The sequence below is a fragment of the Punica granatum genome, chromosome 5 (assembly GCF_007655135.1).
Source record: "Punica granatum isolate Tunisia-2019 chromosome 5, ASM765513v2, whole genome shotgun sequence".
Lineage (NCBI taxonomy): Eukaryota > Viridiplantae > Streptophyta > Magnoliopsida > Myrtales > Lythraceae > Punica > Punica granatum.
In genome coordinates this window covers 5,707,563-5,726,113 of record NC_045131.1, presented here as the reverse complement: position 1 = coordinate 5,726,113, position 18,551 = coordinate 5,707,563, and the positions used below count along the sequence as shown (strand labels likewise).

Here is an 18,551-nt window from a genome sequence, read left to right as displayed (position 1 = left end):
TAATACTAAATTCTCTGAACTATTCAATATTTTTTTCTCAATTCAACAGCACAATCATTATTTTTTTTATCTTCTTTTTCGAATTCTCTCACATACTTTTCTCAATTACTTTTTTTTACATCTCCTCAAATTAAAATAAATCAAATTTGACTTCGTTACCAAATGCAACGTAATACATGATTACCAAAAAATTTAAAATAAAAAAATCTTGGCAACCAAAATAGAATAATTTACTAATTGGCAATAATACAATAGCTCCACTGCCGTTGCACGACAATCTTTTGACCATTTATAAATAGCACCATACAACACATTTTTTTTTATTTTTTCACGTTGCAGGACAAATTTAAATCATTTTCTCATACAGCACGGAAATTTTATTTTTTTTCACTGCATAGTATTCCATCCTAATTTCGACAAAAAAATGGCGGGAATCGACATAATGCTGACGTGGCCACCCAAATAAAAATAAGAACATGGAGCAAAAATAAAAATAAAAAAACTTGAAAAAAAAAACAAAATTCGGCCACTAGAAGAGGCGGTGAGGGTGGCCCTACCGGCCACCCACCCCTCAATCAGGGTCGTCAGGGTAGTCACAGCATGCTAGCGACCTCGATCGGGGGGTGGGCGGCCAATGGGGGCACCTCGGAGTGCTTTGACCACGCTGGCGACCTCGATCAGGGGACTAAAGATTGACGGGGCCGCCCCCACCGTCTCCTCCCATCCAAACAACATTTTCCCTTTTTAAAAATTTTTTTATTTTATTTTCTTTGTTTATAGCCCTAAATTCTTATTTGTTGCAAAACCACCCTAAACAAGCTGTCCGTTAGTATTCCCGCCATTTTCTTGACTCAATATGGAAGGCATGTTTTGCGGTGAAAAAAGAAAAATTCGTGCTATAAAAGGCAATGATTTGAATTTGTGATGCAACATGTGGAAAAAAACGTGTTGTATGGAGTTATTTTTCCTTCTAAATAATAAATTATTGTTTATATAAAACTATTGAAATAAAAATAACAATAGTAATCGCAACAGCAATAATAATATATAATGATAATAATAGTAATAATTTGATCATCTTGCCCATGCTAGGAAGATAAAGTGGAGGCTGCCATGAACCAAACGATCCATCGATTCGCATCTCTCGAAAAAGAACAAAAAAAAAAATCCCAAGAGGCAATATAATTTTTCACAGACTAAGAAGGATCTCTTATATATATATTTTTGCGTGAATTCTATTATTCAAAAGCCTAATTGGACCCATATTAGTATAGTCGGGTTGGTCCATCAAAGAGTAAAACAATCAAAGCGTGGCTCTACATTCATAAAGACTCGAACCCAAGACTTTACCTATGCGGAATAAATGCTGAACCACTTGAACCAATATACGTTGATGGGTGTCTTATATCTCGATTCATAATATAATATAAAATATGGCAACGGAATGAATATTTCAGAAAATCAAAAAAGGAAAAAAAAAAGCACTAGAGAAGTTGATTCCGGCAAGGGAACACTCTAAAAGTATTAAGACAACTTAAAAAAGAAATTCGAAGCCCAATAAATTATGTTATATCATTTTAAAATTTGGTTTATTATTTGTAGATCACATAGCTTTTCGAAGCACAATGTACATACTCAGCAAAAAAAAGAAGCACAATGGCGTGCATTCCTCCTTTTTTTCTTTTTTTTATTTCATTTTGAAAAGTTTTTGAAAATTAAAAAAGAAGATGAACTCATTCAAAATTTTGACACCAAAAAAGAAAAGAAGAAGAAAAGAAAAATGATGACTACATTATGTCAAACAAATTAAAAGGACAAAAAAAATTAAAGAAAAGGTCAATTGTCGGGCCTCGATTGGACTTGAATTTGTTTGGTACCTAGCCTCTCAGGACATCCGGCCAGGCCCAGCTGTTCGATGTGGGCCTTGACCCGATCATAATGGTCGATGTTTTGGGTCAGTCCTTGATCACGAACTATTCATGTTTGAGGGTTCTCCCCTCGATCCCAAACAAAGCAACCGATTCCATTCGATCATTATAATGGAATGGATTGGATCGCGGAGTGGATCTTTCTCCTAAACCGGCTCACATTACAACATCTACGAGTGAGTAATACATCAAGATTGACTTTCGTGCATGAACGGGACGTTATCAGACTTATATCATGATAGATACGAAAACATCGTGTTCATTCACAACTGACGTAACCCATAAAAAAGAAAGAAGAGAATGATAGAAAGGCAACTAAATTCAAATTCATTGGCAAATCAAATATCAGTTCTTGAGGTGGAATTTTATTCCCATATGACAGCTATTTACAATAATTATGGACCAACTAAATAAAAAGGAAAAGGCGTAATCAACGAGTGGAGCAAATTCAATTGGAAATTACAATGAAACCCATGTGGGACTTTTTCCCATTAACAAATGAGAATCACCTTTTGCGCCTTTAACTTCTCCAACCATTTCAATCTCCCCCCTCTTCTCAATCCTCTCAAGCGCTGCTGTAGTAACCTTCGCTGGATTTCTTCGGGTTGGGGCTGGTCTTAATGGGGTACGATGCCTCCATCGCAATCCCACGCTTCCAGAAGAAGTTCTCGACCACGTTCCTCTCCATCTTGATGTACCCGTTCTCGCCCCAGCCCGTGCCCCATGAGTTCCTCACGAGCCAGTATTCCTTCCCGTGCTCTGTTCCATACCCGACTGCGATCACCCCGTGGTCCAGTGCAGTTCCACACTCTCCGGAGAAAACACCCTAGAAATAGAAACAGAATTGTCTATTGCTCTGGTTCTGAAGCTAAAAACATCGATATCGACTCGTAGAGTTGGAATTCCCTGCCACCGGCTTCAATTGCAACACTCACGGGCTGATGGGCGACGGCCTTCTTCAGTGCCCTCTCATCAAAAGGAGGAACATCCTCGTACCCGTCAATGGTCACGACCTTAGCATTCACCTGAAATAATACCCAACACCAATACAATTAGCATCATGAGGTACACGAACAAAAATCTCAAGAAAAACTTCCAGGAACCGCTACAGTTTCAATGACTGATCATACTGACCCCCGAAGCGTTGCATTCCCCATCAACACCCTTGTAAGGGTAGTCCTCCGTGTCAATCCCGCCATTGTCGATGATGAACTGGAAGGCATAGTCCATAAGACCTCCATTGCAACCGGCATCATATGATCGGTCGCAATCCACAAGCTCCTGCTCCGAGAGGGAGATCAGCTCGCCGGTGACAATCTGATTGATGCCCTCGACCGCGGCGATGGTCGAGAAAGCCCAGCAGCTTCCTGGAAATAAATAGAGCAGGAAATAAATATGTTAATACAGCTATCAAAAGGATAATAAAATATCTAATTTGAGGAACATGATCTATGAACTATTCTTTTGACAGTCATATATACATAATATATATATTTATATATTGATTTAGTCAGGATATAATATCAAAATATTTTATTAGGAAAAAGTACAAAACCTCTCATTGTGATCTAAGTTTGAGATAAATTGGATATTATGATTTTTCTATAGACAAATAACACTATATCGTTCATTTCGTGAGACATAATGAACCTCATCGTTAATTTTTTCATCGCTATTGGTTTTCTAACTTTTATTGCTATCATTACCCTCAAACTTTTAATTTTTTTTTAATTTGATCCTAAAATTCGAAAAAAAAGAAAAGGGAAAGGGGTCGGGATCGGGGCTGTCGATCGTCGACCCCAACCCTACCACCGAGGTTGCATACACCCACAGAGGATGCCGACGAACATGAAGGTGGGGTTCGGGCCGCAGATTGGCAGCCCCTGCCCCTAAATCAACTAGGATATCGAACTCGAGATCCCGATTGATTTGGAGGCTAGGGCCACCAATCGGCAATCCCGACCTTACCCTCGAGATTTCTAACGTCTTCTATGGGTGTCAGCAACCTCGGTGGTAGAGTTGGGGTCGTCGACTGGCGGCCCAAGCCCCTTCCCCCCATTTTTTTTTCCCGAATTTTAGGACCAAATTGCAAAAAAATTTAAAATTGATGATAATAATGATAAAAAGAAAAATTTGAGAATCAAAGTGATGAAAAAATTAACGGTGAGATCCATTATATCTCACAAAGTAAATCACATGGTGTTATTTGTCCCAAAAAAATCATATAATTCAATTTATCTCAAACTCAAATAATTTTTGTACTTTTTCCTATTTTATTTGATCTCATTGGCTCATTTACCTGTTAATTCAGGGAAAATGTAAAGAAACGAACAAAATTCCAAATATCCAGTTTGCAATTTTCCAATTCCTCCGGTCAAACGACCTTTCTTTCCTTTTATAGACAAACGGTCCAAACTACCATTCCATAAAATTGGACTCTCATCTCATCATCTAAGTAAACCTAACAGATCTTCTTCGCCACTCAAATATTTCAAGATCATTTTCGTGTTTATTTATATGATAATTTCGAGCTAGATGCATCAGATCAAACTAGTCGATTCACATATATTTTTCTATTGTGATATAGATTAAAGCAGTCCGTTAATTCACATGGACCAATCAAGTGCTCGATCCTAGCATGATTGAACTTAAATGGATTTTCAGTTCGTCTTGTCTTGTTTATATCCGTATCGAAGACTGGCTCAGCTAATTAAGAAAGTTATTCTTCTCATCTCACTTTACTTGCATATCAAGGAAGTATTCCAGCAAACAAATCGAATCCGCTATGAAGTCCCGCATATGAATATTAAAAGGGAAACGTTCATCGCTATCAATTTTTCCGGTATGAAACCTTAGCCTTCTATGTGAAACTAACCGGAAAACTAAGGAAATCTAGAAGAAAGTAACCGGAGGCTGCACCTAGCTCAAGAAGATGCTGGCCTGTAATAGCCGTAAACCCCATAGAAGGTCTGAGCTCCGGTGAGCAACAGGAGAACCACAGCTGCTATAAGGGAGATTATAGCCCAAGGATTGCTGAAGTGCTTGTGCTTGAGGCTCGCCCTCCACGCGTTCCACGGATGACCATAGTACTGGTTCACCTCCGCGAACAGGGTCGAGAGGTAACTGTCACTGATGTCAAAAACGACCTCCTGACAGAGTCGGTTGAATAGGTCTGCCACCTCTGCATTGCTCCCAAGCCAGGGCTCAATGATTCCACAGTTGTGCAAGTATCCGACATCCTCGGGGGAGTTTATGAGATTGTCCATGAAGACCGCGTAGGTGGTCACTTCGTTGGAGCAGCCGAAGTGGGACTGCTCAAATGCGATGAGGTTGAGGAAAAGTGGTTGGGTTCCGTGATGGATCAGGATCCTCGGGATATGGAGGACACCGTTCTTGAATTCAATGTCCCAGAAACGGTCGGTCTTCCGCATCCTGAACTTGATCCCAGCCTCTCTTAGCTCCGTCACACAATGTATGAGCTGCTGCCTTCTCTTGTCTGCGACCCAGTTCTTGTTGGACCTGGGCTTGGTCCCGTTCCTAGGGACATGCTTTGGGCAAGAACTGAGGAGGCTCCTCCTGAACAGCTCGAGGCAGTGAAGCTCGCTTTGACAGTCCGAAAACGGATCAAAGGTTTTCATGGACCTGCACAGAAAACAGTAATAAGAAATATATTTCCACAATATTCATCTAACAGCTTAAACTTTTAGACTAGTTTCTTTCCGAGTACCTGGAAGACTGTAATTTGTTGCGGTCACTCTGTGTCAATGACTCATCTGTGGGATTCAAGGGGTCCAAGAACCCCAATGCAAGCTTTTCCACCCACCTCTTCTGGTACCGGTCCCCCAGCTGAATCACAAGAAGCCGGTCGAGGATAAACATCGGGATCTGATTCTCGAGCATGATCATGTCCCGCTGGATCCTGTGCATCGACCCCGTCATCGAGAAAACGGGATCATTGCTCGGGTATCCTAGCTTCTCGAACCCCTCTTCCACTCCGCGGAACAACTCTAGGATGAAGCACCCGTAAAGAACCATCATCTCCGTGAACTTATTTCTGCTCAGCGCAATCTGCCCATCGTAGCAGGCTCGCGCCTTCTCCTCGAGCTCATTGACAGCATCGAGGTAGAGTTTAATGTTGTGGCGGGTCCGCCTGAGGACGCGGTGGAGTGCCCGCCACTTGTGTCTGTCCATCTGGCCGAACCGCTTCCTGCCATGGTGATACGGCCCGAGGGAGACAATCTGCGGGATGTAGGCCCTGTCCTCTCCATCTCTAAGGTAATGCGGGATCCTGTATATCCAGACCTTGGACCACGAGCGCGCAGCGTCATCCTGCCGGGCCTGATTGAGACTGTCCCTGATGGAGATAATCCAGACAGGCTTTCCCCGGCTGGGTGTCCTCTCATCTGGCCTGCCCTCCTCGATTGGTTTGATCTCGGCCTTGTCATTCGGGATCACGACGTGGACGGAGGTGCTGGCTGGATCCTGGTGTTGGTTCCTCAGGGACAGGTCCTGAGGTTGGTGGTGGTGTGGCTGTTGGTCCAATAATAAGCCTGCAGAATCAGTGGAAGTGGAAGTTGATGTCTTGGGGAGATTGGCCCCAAAAGTCTCCCTAAGCTTGAGAGTGATCAAATACGAACTCAACAGCTCTTTGGCGGACACAATAACCATTGCTTCTGTTTTTTTCTTTCTTTCTTTCTTTCGTTCTTTCTTTCTTTTTTTTTTTGGTGGTTTGGTTCTTTTGATCCTCTGAAAAGATTGGTTGCTTGGAGAGATATAAAAAGGAGGAATTAAGAATTAAACAAAAGAGAAGTTTCTTTTTCCTCTGTGGTGTGATTATTAAATGTGGGGACAGAAGATTAAATATGAATATGAATATATATATAAATAATATATTTATATGAAGACAATTCAATAAATAATTTATTAAGCAAACAAAGAAACAATAAATAATTAAATGGAAGATGAAGTTTTTCAATTATTTGAATATGAATGGGGTGGTTCTGGTATGAATGATTAATGTTGCAAGCTCAGCACTAGGACCCTTCACCATCATCTCTTCTTATTTTTGCTTATGGCTTTCTTTCTGCATGACTTTCACGTGGTGTTTGGTCTTAACAACCGTACAATAGGCTTGGTCTTAAATTGGATATTATGATTTTTCTATAGACAAATAACACTATGTAGTTCATTTCGTGAGATATAATGAACCTCATCGTTAATTTTTTCATCGCTATTGGTCTTCTGGCCTGCCCTCCTCGATTGGTTTGATCTCAGCCTCGTCATTCAGGATCACGACTCGGAGGGAGGTGCTGGCTGGATCCTGGTGTTGGTTCCTCAGGGACAGGTGCTGAGGTTGTTGGTGGTGTGGCTGTTGGTCCAATAATAAGTCTGCAGAGGCAGTGGAAGTTGATGTCTTGGGGAGATTGGCCTCCAAAGTCTCCCTAAGCTTAAGAGTGATCAAATACCAACTCAACAGCTCTTTGTTGTACACAGCAACCATTGCTTCTGTTTTTCTTCTTTTTTTTTTTTTTGGTGGTTTGTTTCTTTTGATCCTTTGAAAAGATTGGTTGCTTGGAGAGATATAAAACGGGGGGAATTAAGAATTAAACAAAGAGAAGTTTCCTCTGTGATGTGATTATTAAATGTGGGGACAGAATATTAAATATGCATATATATATATATGGATATATATTTATATGAAGACAATTCAATAAATAATTTATTAAGCAAACAAAGAATCAATAAATAATTAAATGGAAGATGAAGTTTTTCAATTATTTGAATACGGATGGGGTGGTTCTGGTATGAATGATTAATGTTGCAAGCTCAGAATTAGGACCCCTTCACCATCATCTCTTCTTATTTTTGCTCATGGCTTTCTTTCTGCATGACTTTCACGTGGTGTTTGGTCTTCACGACCGTACAATAGGCTTGTTATCTCCAAGCCCTCATTGTTTTTTACTTTTGTTTGCCTTATCCCTTGTTTCTCTTTTGAATTACTTGAAATAAGATGGAGCTAAAATCGGTACCGTGAACAATTTGTATCTTAACTGATTGAATTAATAGAAAGAAACAACACTTATTCAAAAAAAAAATGTTGCAGTGGGATTTTGTGCTTAAGCATGAATAATATCGATGATATTACAAGATAGTTCGTTTAGCCTCGCTTAAACTTCTTAATATTATAAAAATATTCAACCTAAAATGCTTTCTTAGCTCCTTTCTTCCATTATCCTTTGTGTGCCTCTTTGTATCATGCTCTCCAATGCAAAATCACCATCACTCTCATTCGCCTCGATGAAAGCTTTTGCGCTTTGGCCGAAGTTGGATAACCTTGATCTATGTATGGAGGAGGGCGGTCATTGTCAACCAGATTTTGATCCATGTATTGATCTTAGTCTAGTTCATCATTGTGCAGTTTGTATGGGAAGAAACTTAGCTGACGATATTTTCAATTTTTCACCCCATAATGAAAGAAGTTAGCTAACAAAATGCTTTCGTGCTTGGAAACAAAAATCCTGCAAAGTTTCTAGAAAAGAGGATTATTTTCTTTTACTAAAAAAGAAAAAAAAAAGTTTGTTAACGTTGTGAATAAGAACAGTAGAACCTGTGGCCCAAAAGAAAAGATAAACATATAATAGAATCCAAATATTCTTTTCTTTTCTTTGGTAAACTTAAAAGTATTATTACGACTTAAGTTACAACACTACAGGAGTTCACAATTCTTAGAAACTCAAGCCCCATTACATCTCCATTAAAAATAGAAGAACAACTAGAAGGAACAGTATATAAAATAGCTAAGTCATTCGGCGTAGTTCCTCCTAAATGTGCCAAATATTATATTCATTGGTTTCTTTTAGTGAAAAACTTTCCGATTTCATACTTCAAAACAAAAAAACAAAACAAAACTTTCTTCTGATTTTGTGCATGTTGCATGTCAGTATCCTTACCCTATTAACTGTTTTGTTTTACCCTATTAACTGTTTTGTTTTGTAATAAAATTAAAATAATTTAACTTCATTTTACTTTACTTTTTTCTCAATTCAACAACATAATACTTACTTTTTTAATTTTTTTAAAATTTCTCTCTCACATTTTTTTCTTATCTATTGTTATAATTATTTTTTAATACTAAATTTTATGAACTATTTAATATTTTTTTCTTCAATTCAACGTCACAATAATTATTTTTTTATCTTCTTATTCGAATTCTCTCACATACTTTTCTTAATTACTTTTGTCTACATATCTTCAAATCAAAATAAATCAAATTTAACTTCGTTACCAAAAGCAACGTAATACATAGCAACCTTATTACCAAAAAGTAAAAAATCTTGGCAACCGAAATAGAATTATTTACTAATTGCCGATTGTGCGCACCCGAATTTCGTCTCGTCGGGGCACGCATGCGCGCGCCTAAATGCAACGCGGCTTGGGAGTGTCCACCTTCCCGGGGACGCGCGACGGACGCACGTGAGAAGGAGTCGCCACTTGCCATTTTACGACCCGAAGGTCGAGGGCCGGCAAGGTACCCGGGTCTAGGGGTATAGGGTACACCTAAAATGCTAAGGCAATGGTTTGTACGGAGCCGAAAATTCCGAATTCGGGGGTTCTATTACGTGTGGGCCTATATCCCACACGCCCTGTCGGTACTCTAGCTTGTCTAGGCTTGCCATTTTAATTTAATTACCGCTTAATTAAGTTCCGCTCATCTTATGCGTTTTGACACCGTAAATTCGAAAAAACACTCTGACCGTCCACTCTCCGACTGGGATTTTACATGAATATATGCATAATATAAAACCTTACATTGTTCTCTCAAATAAAAGACAAATTACAATGACTGAATCCCGGTCGGTTCGTGTTCGGCCATTATTTCACTCATGCTCACCGTATGGCTTTGGAAAAGACCGAAAATTAAATTAAATGCGCACTCGGTGTATGGGGGCATTGGACCCCGTGTGAATTGTGTCCTAAAAGATCGGGCTCGATCCGCATAAAAAATAATTGTAAAAATGTAACAAGTAAGCTCAAATAAACAAACAACGAGGTTTTGTTATCGCCGAATTTACGTGAATTAACTTATTATTAACCGAGGTATCTTGGCATACAAATCCTACCTTAAAACAAACAAAAGGAGTGGTAGATAGGGCATGTAGCATTCGGCATCATTTTAACGGACCCGACAGACGTGATGTCCATAGTCAAGTCTCGAATGTGTGGGTTGTTTTTTAGAATATTCTGTATCGTGACAATATGGATTTTACAGATTAAGAGTATTTTCACCTAAAAACCCAAAACCTAATCCTCTATTTGACTATTGCCCATGTTTGATTTAAGCCGAGTTTGAAATTAATCCGTTTTTCCATGTTTTAACCCGTTCTAAACACAAATCTACACTAGAGTGACGGCAGAACAAGAACCGGTAATCATGCCCTTGAATCGGTAAATATGTGTGTGCATGAAAATCAAGATTACATTTAACGTATCTTGGTGCTTTTGAAATTGTGAATTTCAAAAAGGGCATGATTAACAGTTCTTGAACTGTCGATACGATTACAGATTATTAATCGGTTCGTGCAGTTCATTTAAAATAGTCAGGTGATTTAATTTAGCCAAATTTAACGTCCCGATTATCCCGTATGTAGAATTTTAAGTTAATTAGAAATTTTCCGAATGCTTTAATCTACGGATTTCGAGTCGTCGAGATAGCCATTAATTGACCGTCCGATAAACTCTAATTTCCGACATGGTCACATTGTATACATACAGTTACAAAAATAAGATATTTGAATGGGACACATAGGGGTGGCAATTCGTATCGTGTCGTGTTTATACGTGTCGTGTCTAAACGGGTTCGTGTCATCGAAGTCATAACCCGTACACGACACGATTATTAAACGGGTCAGGTTTTGGAAACCCATACACGATACGTTTATATCCGTGTTAACCCATTTAGACACGTTTAAACCCGTTTATTGAAACGTGTCATAATAGGTACACGTATACATGACACGATTATAAATGTTATCAGGACACGTTAACCTAACTTGTTTATCCGATCAACTCAGTTACCCGGATACATTAACACGACATGTTTATCCGATTAACTCGTTTACCCCGAACACGTTAACACGACATGTGTTGGATTGGGTGAAAGAAAGGAAATTAGGATAGGGACTTAGGAAGTTAGGATTACATGAAAATATTTTGGTAAATCCAAACGAGTTAACAGGTTAAATGATTATAGTAACACGATTAAACATGTTTAAATAAACAGGTTTAATCGTGTATAATCGAGTTACACGGGTTCAACCCGATAAGACACGTTTATTAACCGTGTTTAAACGGGTTGGACCTGTTTAGACCGATTATCAAAAATGTCCAACCCAAACCCGTTTAATTTCGTGTCGTATCCATGTCGTGTTATCGTGTCGTGTGAAATATTGCCAGCCCTACGAACACATACATTGCCGGTGGGTGATCCAAGTAGGAAAGAGTCGGATATTTTTGAAAATGTCCAGGGGACTGAATTGAACGATTTTTAAAGAGCAGGGACTGATTTGAAAATTTTGACAAAATTGGGGACTGATTTGAAAATTCTAAAGAAATTGGGGACTGATTTGAAAATTCTAAAAAAAATTGGGGACTATGTAAAAATTACTGAAAATATCCTATGACTTATTTGAAATGAATTTGAAAATCTGAACTGATCTGAAAACAAAAAAATAGCCCCATGACTAAACTGAAACAACTTGGACAGTTCTTTGGGATGCTTGAAAAATTCTGGAAAATCCAAGAACTGATTGGAAAATAGTAAAAATGACTGGGACTTTATTGAAAAGAATTTTTGAAATTCGGGGCAGATCTGAAAAGGGTGAAAAATGGTCTCGGGACTAAACTGAAACAATTTGAAAAGTTCTTTGGGATTCTTGGAAAAATTCTGGAAAATCCAAGGACTGATTGGAAAATAGTGAAATGACCGGGACTTGATTGAAAATAATTTTGAAATTCGGGGCAGATCTTAAAAAAATAAAATACGTCCTCTGGACTGAAATGTGACAAAACATAAAGTTCGTAAAATCGAGTTCGGGACAAATCCGATCACCCACGCGACCCAAGAACACTCATTTCATATTATATCCATCAAGTAAGCAATAATATTTAGGAAAGGAACCCTTATCATGCCACTAAGTCGAGAATTTACCTAGTTCGAAAAGTTGAGGGGCTTCTCTGTAAAAATAAAAAAAAATCGCCGGATGAATCGGGCCTGATCGGATCGGACCGGACCGCCCAAAGGAGAAACCGCCCGGAAGAGCGCTGGGCCGTACTGGGGAAGTTGGGCCTGGTTGGGCTTGGGCTGGGCCTGCGAAAAAAACGAACTAGGCCGAGGCCCGTTAGCCGAAGGCAGCCGGGATTGGGGGGCAGCGGCGGTGACGGCGGTTCTCGCCCCTGGACGCCACGACGAAGGCCGGAATGGGTGCGGGAGATGGCTCTGGACACCACCGGCACTCCGCCGTGATCGATCTGGGCCTCACCGGAGTTTAAGCGGTCGGAATCGGGGAGTTTTTTGCAGTTTTCCGGCTACGGTTCCCCGAGTTCTCCGATCTCCAAATTCCCCGAAACGAGAGCCAATTTTTTTTCTTTCCCTGGGTCGTGTTCCTCTTTATCTGAATTCCATTTCTGTTTATTTAATTGCAATTTCTTCCCTTTTCAGTTAAGATTTCGGCCGATTTGGAGAAAATCGCGGAAAACCGCGATTTGGGGGGGTTCCGGGCCGGCGGGGATCGCGGGTAGCCGGCGAGCGCTGCCCGGCCTGCCCGAATCTTTTTTTTTTTATAAAAAGGCCGGCGGTCACGGGCAGCCAGTCAACGCTGCCCGGCCTGCCCAACCGTCCCGAATCTTTTTTTTCTTTATTTATTTATTTATTATTATTATTAATTAATTTTTTTTAAGTGATAAATTGGAAAATGACAATTTTGCCCCCCCTGGAGCCAATGGACCGAAATTGGGTGCTGACACCAATTATACGATAGCTCCACTTCTGTTGCACGACAATCTTTTGACTATTTATAAATAGCAAAGTACAACACATTTTTTTATTTTTAACGCTGCAGGAAAAATTTAAATCATTTTTCCATACAGCACAAAAATTTTATTTTTTTCACTGCATAGTATTCCATCCAAATTTCGTAAAAAAATGGTGGGAATCAACAAAATACTAACGTGACAACTTATTTGAGTGGAATTTTGTAACAAATAAGAACATAGGGGCAAAAATTAAAAAAATTAATAAAAAGGGAAAATATGGTCACTAGAGGAGGCGGTGAGGGTGGCCCCACCGGCGGCCCCCTCAATCAGGGTCGTCGGGGTAGTCAGAGCACACCAGCGACCCCGATTGGGGGGTGGGCGGCCAACGGGGGCACCTCGACGTGCTCTGACCACACTGGAGACCTCGATCGGGGGGCTAACGACCGACAAGCCCCCCCCCCCCCACCGCCTCCTTCGATCCAAACAACATTTTCCCTTTTAAAATTTTATTTTCTTTGTTTATGCCTCTAAATTCTTATTTGTTGCAAAACCGCCCCAAACAAGCTGCCCCGTTAGTATTCCCGCCATTTTCTTGACTAAATATGGAAGGCATGTTATGCTGTGAAAAAAGAAAAATTCGTGCTGTAAAATGAAATGATTTGAATTTGTGTAACATGAAAAAAAATGGGTTGTATGGAGTTATTTTCCCTTCTAAATAATAAACTATTGTTTATATAAAACTACTGAAATGAAAATAACAATAGTAATCACAACAGCAATAATAATATATAATGATAATAATAGTAATAATTTGATCATTTTGGACATGCTAGGAAGATAAAGTGGAGGCTGCCATGAACCATACGATCCATCGACTCACATCTCTCAAGAAAGAACAAAAAAAAATCCCAAGAGGCAATATAATTTTTCACAGACTAACAAGGTCTCTTGTATTTTTTTTTGTTTCTGTGAAAACTTTAGTATTCAGAAACCTAATTGGGCCCGAACTAGTATAGTCGGGTCGGTCCATTAAAGAGTAAAACTATCCAAGCGTGGCTCTACATTCACAAAAACTCGAATTCAAGAACTTGCCTATGCGGAATAAGTGCTGAACCACTTAAACCAATATACGTTGATGGGTGTCTTATATCTCGATTCATAATATAATATAAAATATGGCAACGGAATGAATTTTTCAGAAAATCAAAAAAGAAAAAAAATAAAAAAGCACTAGAGAAGCTGATTCCTGCAAGGGAACACTCTAAAAGTATTAAGACAACTTAAAAAAAGAAATTCGAAACCCAATAAATTATGTTATATCATTTTAAATTTTGGTTTATTATTTGTAGATCACATAGCTTTTCAAAGCACAATGATACATACTCAGCAAAAAAAAAAAAGAAGCACAATGGTGTGCATTCCTCCTTTTTTTCTTTTTTTATTTCATTTTGAAAAGTTTTTCAAAATTAAAAAAGAAGATGAACTCATTCAAAATTTTGACACCAAAAAAGAAAAGAAGAAGAAAAGAAAAATGATGACTACATTATGTCAAACAAATTAAAAGGACAAAAAAATAAAAGAAAAGGTCAATTGTCGGGCCTCGATTGGACTTGAATTTGTTTGGTACCTAGCCTCTCAGGACATCCGGCCAGGCCCAGCTGTTCGATGTGGGCCTTGACCCGATCATAATGGTCGATGTTTTGGGTCAATCCTCGATCACGAACTATTCATGTTTGAGGGTTCTCCCCTCGATCCCAAACAAAGCAACCGATTCCATTGGATCATTATAATTGAATGGATTGGATCTCGAAGTGGATCTTTCTCCTGAACCGGCTCACATACAACATCTACGAGTGAGTAATACGTCAACATTGACTTTAGTGCATGAACGGGACGTTATCAGACTTCTATCATGATAGATACGAAAACATCGTGTTCATTCATAACTGACGTAATCCATAGAAAAGAAAGAAAATAATGATAGAAAGGCAACTAAATTCAAATTCATTGGCAAATCAAATATCAGTTCTTGAGGTGGAATTTTCTTCCCATATGACAGCTATTTACAATAATTATGGACTAACTAAATAAAAAGGAAAAAGCGTAATCAACGAGAGGAGCAAATTCAATTGGAAATTACAATGAAACCCATGTGGGCCTTTTTCCCATTAACAAATGAGAATCACCTTTTGCACCTTTTAACTTCTCCAACCATTTCAATCTCCCCCCTCTTCTCAATCCTCTCAAGCGCTGCTGTAGTAACCTTCGCTGGATTTCTTCGGGTTGGGGCTGGTCTTAATGGGGTACGATGCCTCCATCGCAATCCCACACTTCCCGAAGAAATTCTCGACCACGTTCCTCTCCATCTTGATGTACCCGTTCTCGCCCCAGCCCGTGCCCCATGAGTTCCTCACGAGCCAGTAGTCCTTCCCGTGCTCTGTTCCATACCCGACTGCGATCACCCCGTGGTCCAGTGCAGTTCCACACTCTCCGGAGAAAACACCCTAGAAATAGAAACAGAATTGTCTATTTCTCTGGTTCTGAAGCTAAAAACATCGATATCGACTGACAAACTTATGCTGTATCAACACACAATATAAGAGGCTATCATTCAATCAATCCCTTACCGACTCGTAGAGTTGGAATTCCCTGCCACCGGCTTCAATTGCAACACTCACGGGCTGATGGGCGACGGCCTTCTTCAGTGCCCTCTCATCAAAAGGAGGAACATCCTCGTACCCGTCAATGGTCACGACCTTAGCATTCACCTGAAATATTACCCAACACCGATACAATTAGCATCATGAGGTACACGAACAAAAATCTCAAGAAAAACTTCCAGGAACCGCTACAGTTTCAATGACTGATCATACTGACCCCCGAAGCGTTGCATTCCCCATCAACACCCTTGTAAGGGTAGTCCTCCTCCGTGTCAATCCCGCCATTGTCGATGATGAACTGGAAGGCGTAGTCCATAAGACCTCCATTGCAACCGGCATCATATGATCGGTCGCAATCCACAAGCTCCTGCTCCGAGAGGGAGATCAGCTCGCCGGTGACAATCTGATTGATGCCCTCGACTGCGGCGATGGTCGAGAAAGCCCAGCAGCTTCCTGTAAATAAATAGAGCAGGAAATAAATATGTTAATACAGCTATCAAAAGGATAATAAAATATCTAATTTGAGGAACATGATATATGAACTATTCTTTTGATAGTCATATATACATATACATATATATATATTGATTTAGTCAAGATATAATATCAAAATATTTTAAATGACCTCATTGACCTGTTAATTCAGGGAAAATATAAAGAAAAGAACAAAATTCCAAATATCCAGTTTGCAATTTTCCAAATCCTCCAGTCAAAACTACCTTTCTTTCCTTTTATAGACAAACGGTCCAAACTACCATTCCATAAAATTGGACTCTTATCTTATCATCTAAGGACACCTAACAGATCTACTTCGCCACTCAAATATTTCAAGATCATTTTCGTGTTTATTTATACGATAATTTCGAGCGACATGCATCAGATCAAACTAGACGATTCACATATATTTTTCTATTGTGATATAGATTAAAGCAGTCCGTCGATTCACATGGACCGATCAAGTGTTCGATCCTAGCATGATTGAACTTAAATGGATTTTCAGTTCGTCTTGTCTTGTTTATATCCATATCGAAGACTAGCTCAGCTAATTAAGAAAGTTCTTCTCATCTCACTTTACTTGCATATTAAGGAAGTATTCCAGCAAACAAATCGAGTCCGCTATGAAGTCGCGTATATCAATATTAAAAGGGGAACGTTCATCGCTATCATAAAGAAAACAAGACAAGAGTTTGCCAGAAATTCATAATGTTATAAATTATTATTATTATAGAATATTCAATCAGATCCAAATTGTGTTATTTAATCTTATTGAAGCCTTTATCTATGGTCTCCATAATCGTTAGGCCGAGTTTTATTAAGCATGAATTATCCTTAATTAATCATGGCAAATATGATCATAAAATTGATCAAACTATTCTTTCTATTTCCACCTAATTTTCCGCAGCTAACAAAGAATTAAAATTCAAAGGATCGATAATTACCGCAATACCCCTGATCTTTCACGGGGTTAACAGCGCCCGTCGTCCGCCAGTCCACAGACCCGGGCAGCCTGTCGCCAGCCCTGAAGGCGTAGCGGTCGCTGGCGGCCTTGGCCTTCATGACCCTCCTCTTGGCATCAGGCGTCGTCCCGAGGAACTTGGCCCGGTACTCCTCGTTGGTGAGGTCCGCAAACTTGTTCAGCCCCAGCCGGTAGGTACGCTTCATCGAGTTCTGCTCGTCGATGAACCTGAGGTTGTCCTTGAAGATCTGGAACCTGGCCTCCTTCTCCCCGATGCCGTTGTAGACCTTCCCATGGCGGACGAGCCACGACTCGTAGAGGGACTCGAGCTCCTGGTGGGTGCGCGGGCTCGAAGACGTGAGGATCGAGATGTCGGGCGATGAAGAGGAGAGGGTGACGAAGAGGGCGAGGAAGAGGAGGGTTGAGATTGCAGGGAGGATAGCCATTTGCTGATGAGAAGAGAGAGCTCTGTTGAGTGTTTGGTTTGAAGAAGAGAGTGGGGAAGAGAAAGGGAGTTGGGAGAGTTTATAAAGAAAAATTCATTGAATTTTAATTTTAATATATATAATAATAATAATAATAATAATTAGGGTGCTTCGCAGTAATTGCAAGAAAAATATGCGAAGGGTACTTTTACGTTTTTATCCTTTTCAAAATTATTTACGTAACCTTTTAATATGATAGATAATTTTACGCTCGATCTTTTGTGAGGCGGCGCGAAATTATAGTTTTGGATATTCGTAGACAAAAAGAAAAACAACGGTTGACTATCATCGTGTAAGATCTAATCAGTCATGAAAAAGAAATGAAACCTGCTGTGCATTAATCAATCAAAAGGATGTACACAAAACATGCATACCGAAATTCGGATATGAAGGGCGAGGTTCGAACGAGGGAAGGCTTAGATGGATGCCCATAAATAAATATATATGATTAACCCCAAATTTCTTTTTCCAATTTTTCCGAAAATTATCATTATTATATCTTTTTTAAATTTGAAATATAAATATCGTGAATAGTTTTCTTTATATGTTGTTGTAATGAAAAACAGAAAAAAAAAACATTTTTAAAAAGCTCACTGACGTATATATATCCCCCAAAAAATATTATTTCCGTGTGACATGATCAAACACATCTCTATCGCCGTGAGAGTAGTCAACAGGCACCAATTTGATGCGACACCTTGAACTTTGTAGTGTTTCTTTCATAATAACGTAATATTGAGGAGCATAGTTGCAATTTACCAAAGCATACGTATATACTTAAGCATAAAGAAAGGTCTAATGTGATGTGTAAAGCAAGTCGTTGAAGAACAAAGGAAAATTAGTTAATCATATCCTTCTTGCCAGTCCATCCTACCTCGATTTACTTGGTAGTTTAGTTTAATTATTTAAGAGGGAAGTAATGCTCTAAATTTGGGCAAAACATAACTTTGATTTTTCAAATCTACCCTTAAGTTTGTGTAACTAAAAAAGC

The 18,551-nt window shown here is 39.4% G+C and overlaps 3 protein-coding genes across 3 annotated transcripts; all 3 read right to left on the bottom strand.

The window, feature by feature from the left end:
• Nucleotides 1–2,447: 2,447 nt before the first annotated feature.
• On the bottom strand, nt 2,448–3,317 carry LOC116207002 (cysteine proteinase COT44-like). The gene is made up of 3 exons (XM_031539851.1): nt 3,063–3,317; nt 2,813–2,953; nt 2,448–2,754 (listed from the first exon to the last, which is right to left on the bottom strand). The coding sequence occupies exons 1-3, from the start codon at nt 3,156–3,158 to the stop codon at nt 2,494–2,496; spliced, it is 498 nt and encodes a 165-aa protein (XP_031395711.1). The 5' UTR covers nt 3,159–3,317; the 3' UTR covers nt 2,448–2,493.
• A 1,321-nt stretch (nt 3,318–4,638) lies between these two features.
• On the bottom strand, nt 4,639–6,729 carry LOC116206777 (UPF0481 protein At3g47200-like). Its single transcript, XM_031539581.1, has 2 exons — nt 5,656–6,729; nt 4,639–5,570 (listed from the first exon to the last, which is right to left on the bottom strand). Exons 1-2 carry the CDS (start codon nt 6,594–6,596, stop codon nt 4,853–4,855), a joined length of 1,659 nt encoding a protein of 552 aa, XP_031395441.1. The 5' UTR covers nt 6,597–6,729; the 3' UTR covers nt 4,639–4,852.
• Nucleotides 6,730–14,937: 8,208 nt separating this feature from the next.
• On the bottom strand, nt 14,938–17,583 carry LOC116208217 (cysteine proteinase COT44-like). The gene is made up of 4 exons (XM_031541546.1): nt 17,059–17,583; nt 15,837–16,072; nt 15,587–15,727; nt 14,938–15,463 (listed from the first exon to the last, which is right to left on the bottom strand). Exons 1-4 carry the CDS (start codon nt 17,519–17,521, stop codon nt 15,203–15,205), a joined length of 1,101 nt encoding a protein of 366 aa, XP_031397406.1. The 5' UTR covers nt 17,522–17,583; the 3' UTR covers nt 14,938–15,202.
• Between the last annotated feature and the right edge of the window lie 968 nt (nt 17,584–18,551).

Excerpts from the sequence above, each read along its gene's own strand:
- LOC116207002 (XM_031539851.1), bottom strand. The coding sequence starts at position 3,158 with ATGGACTATGCCTTCCAGTTCATCATCGACAATGGCGGGATTGACACG. Across the intron at positions 2,954-3,062 it reads GGGAATGCAACGCTTCGGGG|GTGAATGCTAAGGTCGTGAC; the intron begins GTCAGTATGATC and ends GTATTATTTCAG. Across the intron at positions 2,755-2,812 it reads AATTCCAACTCTACGAGTCG|GGTGTTTTCTCCGGAGAGTG; the intron begins ATATCGATGTTT and ends TTCTATTTCTAG.
- LOC116206777 (XM_031539581.1), bottom strand. The coding sequence starts at position 6,596 with ATGGTTATTGTGTCCGCCAAAGAGCTGTTGAGTTCGTATTTGATCACT. Across the intron at positions 5,571-5,655 it reads AACAAATTACAGTCTTCCAG|GTCCATGAAAACCTTTGATC; the intron begins GTACTCGGAAAG and ends TTTTCTGTGCAG.
- LOC116208217 (XM_031541546.1), bottom strand. The coding sequence starts at position 17,521 with ATGGCTATCCTCCCTGCAATCTCAACCCTCCTCTTCCTCGCCCTCTTC. Across the intron at positions 16,073-17,058 it reads GAAAGATCAGGGGTATTGCG|GAAGCTGCTGGGCTTTCTCG; the intron begins GTAATTATCGAT and ends ATTTATTTACAG. Across the intron at positions 15,728-15,836 it reads GGGAATGCAACGCTTCGGGG|GTGAATGCTAAGGTCGTGAC; the intron begins GTCAGTATGATC and ends GTAATATTTCAG.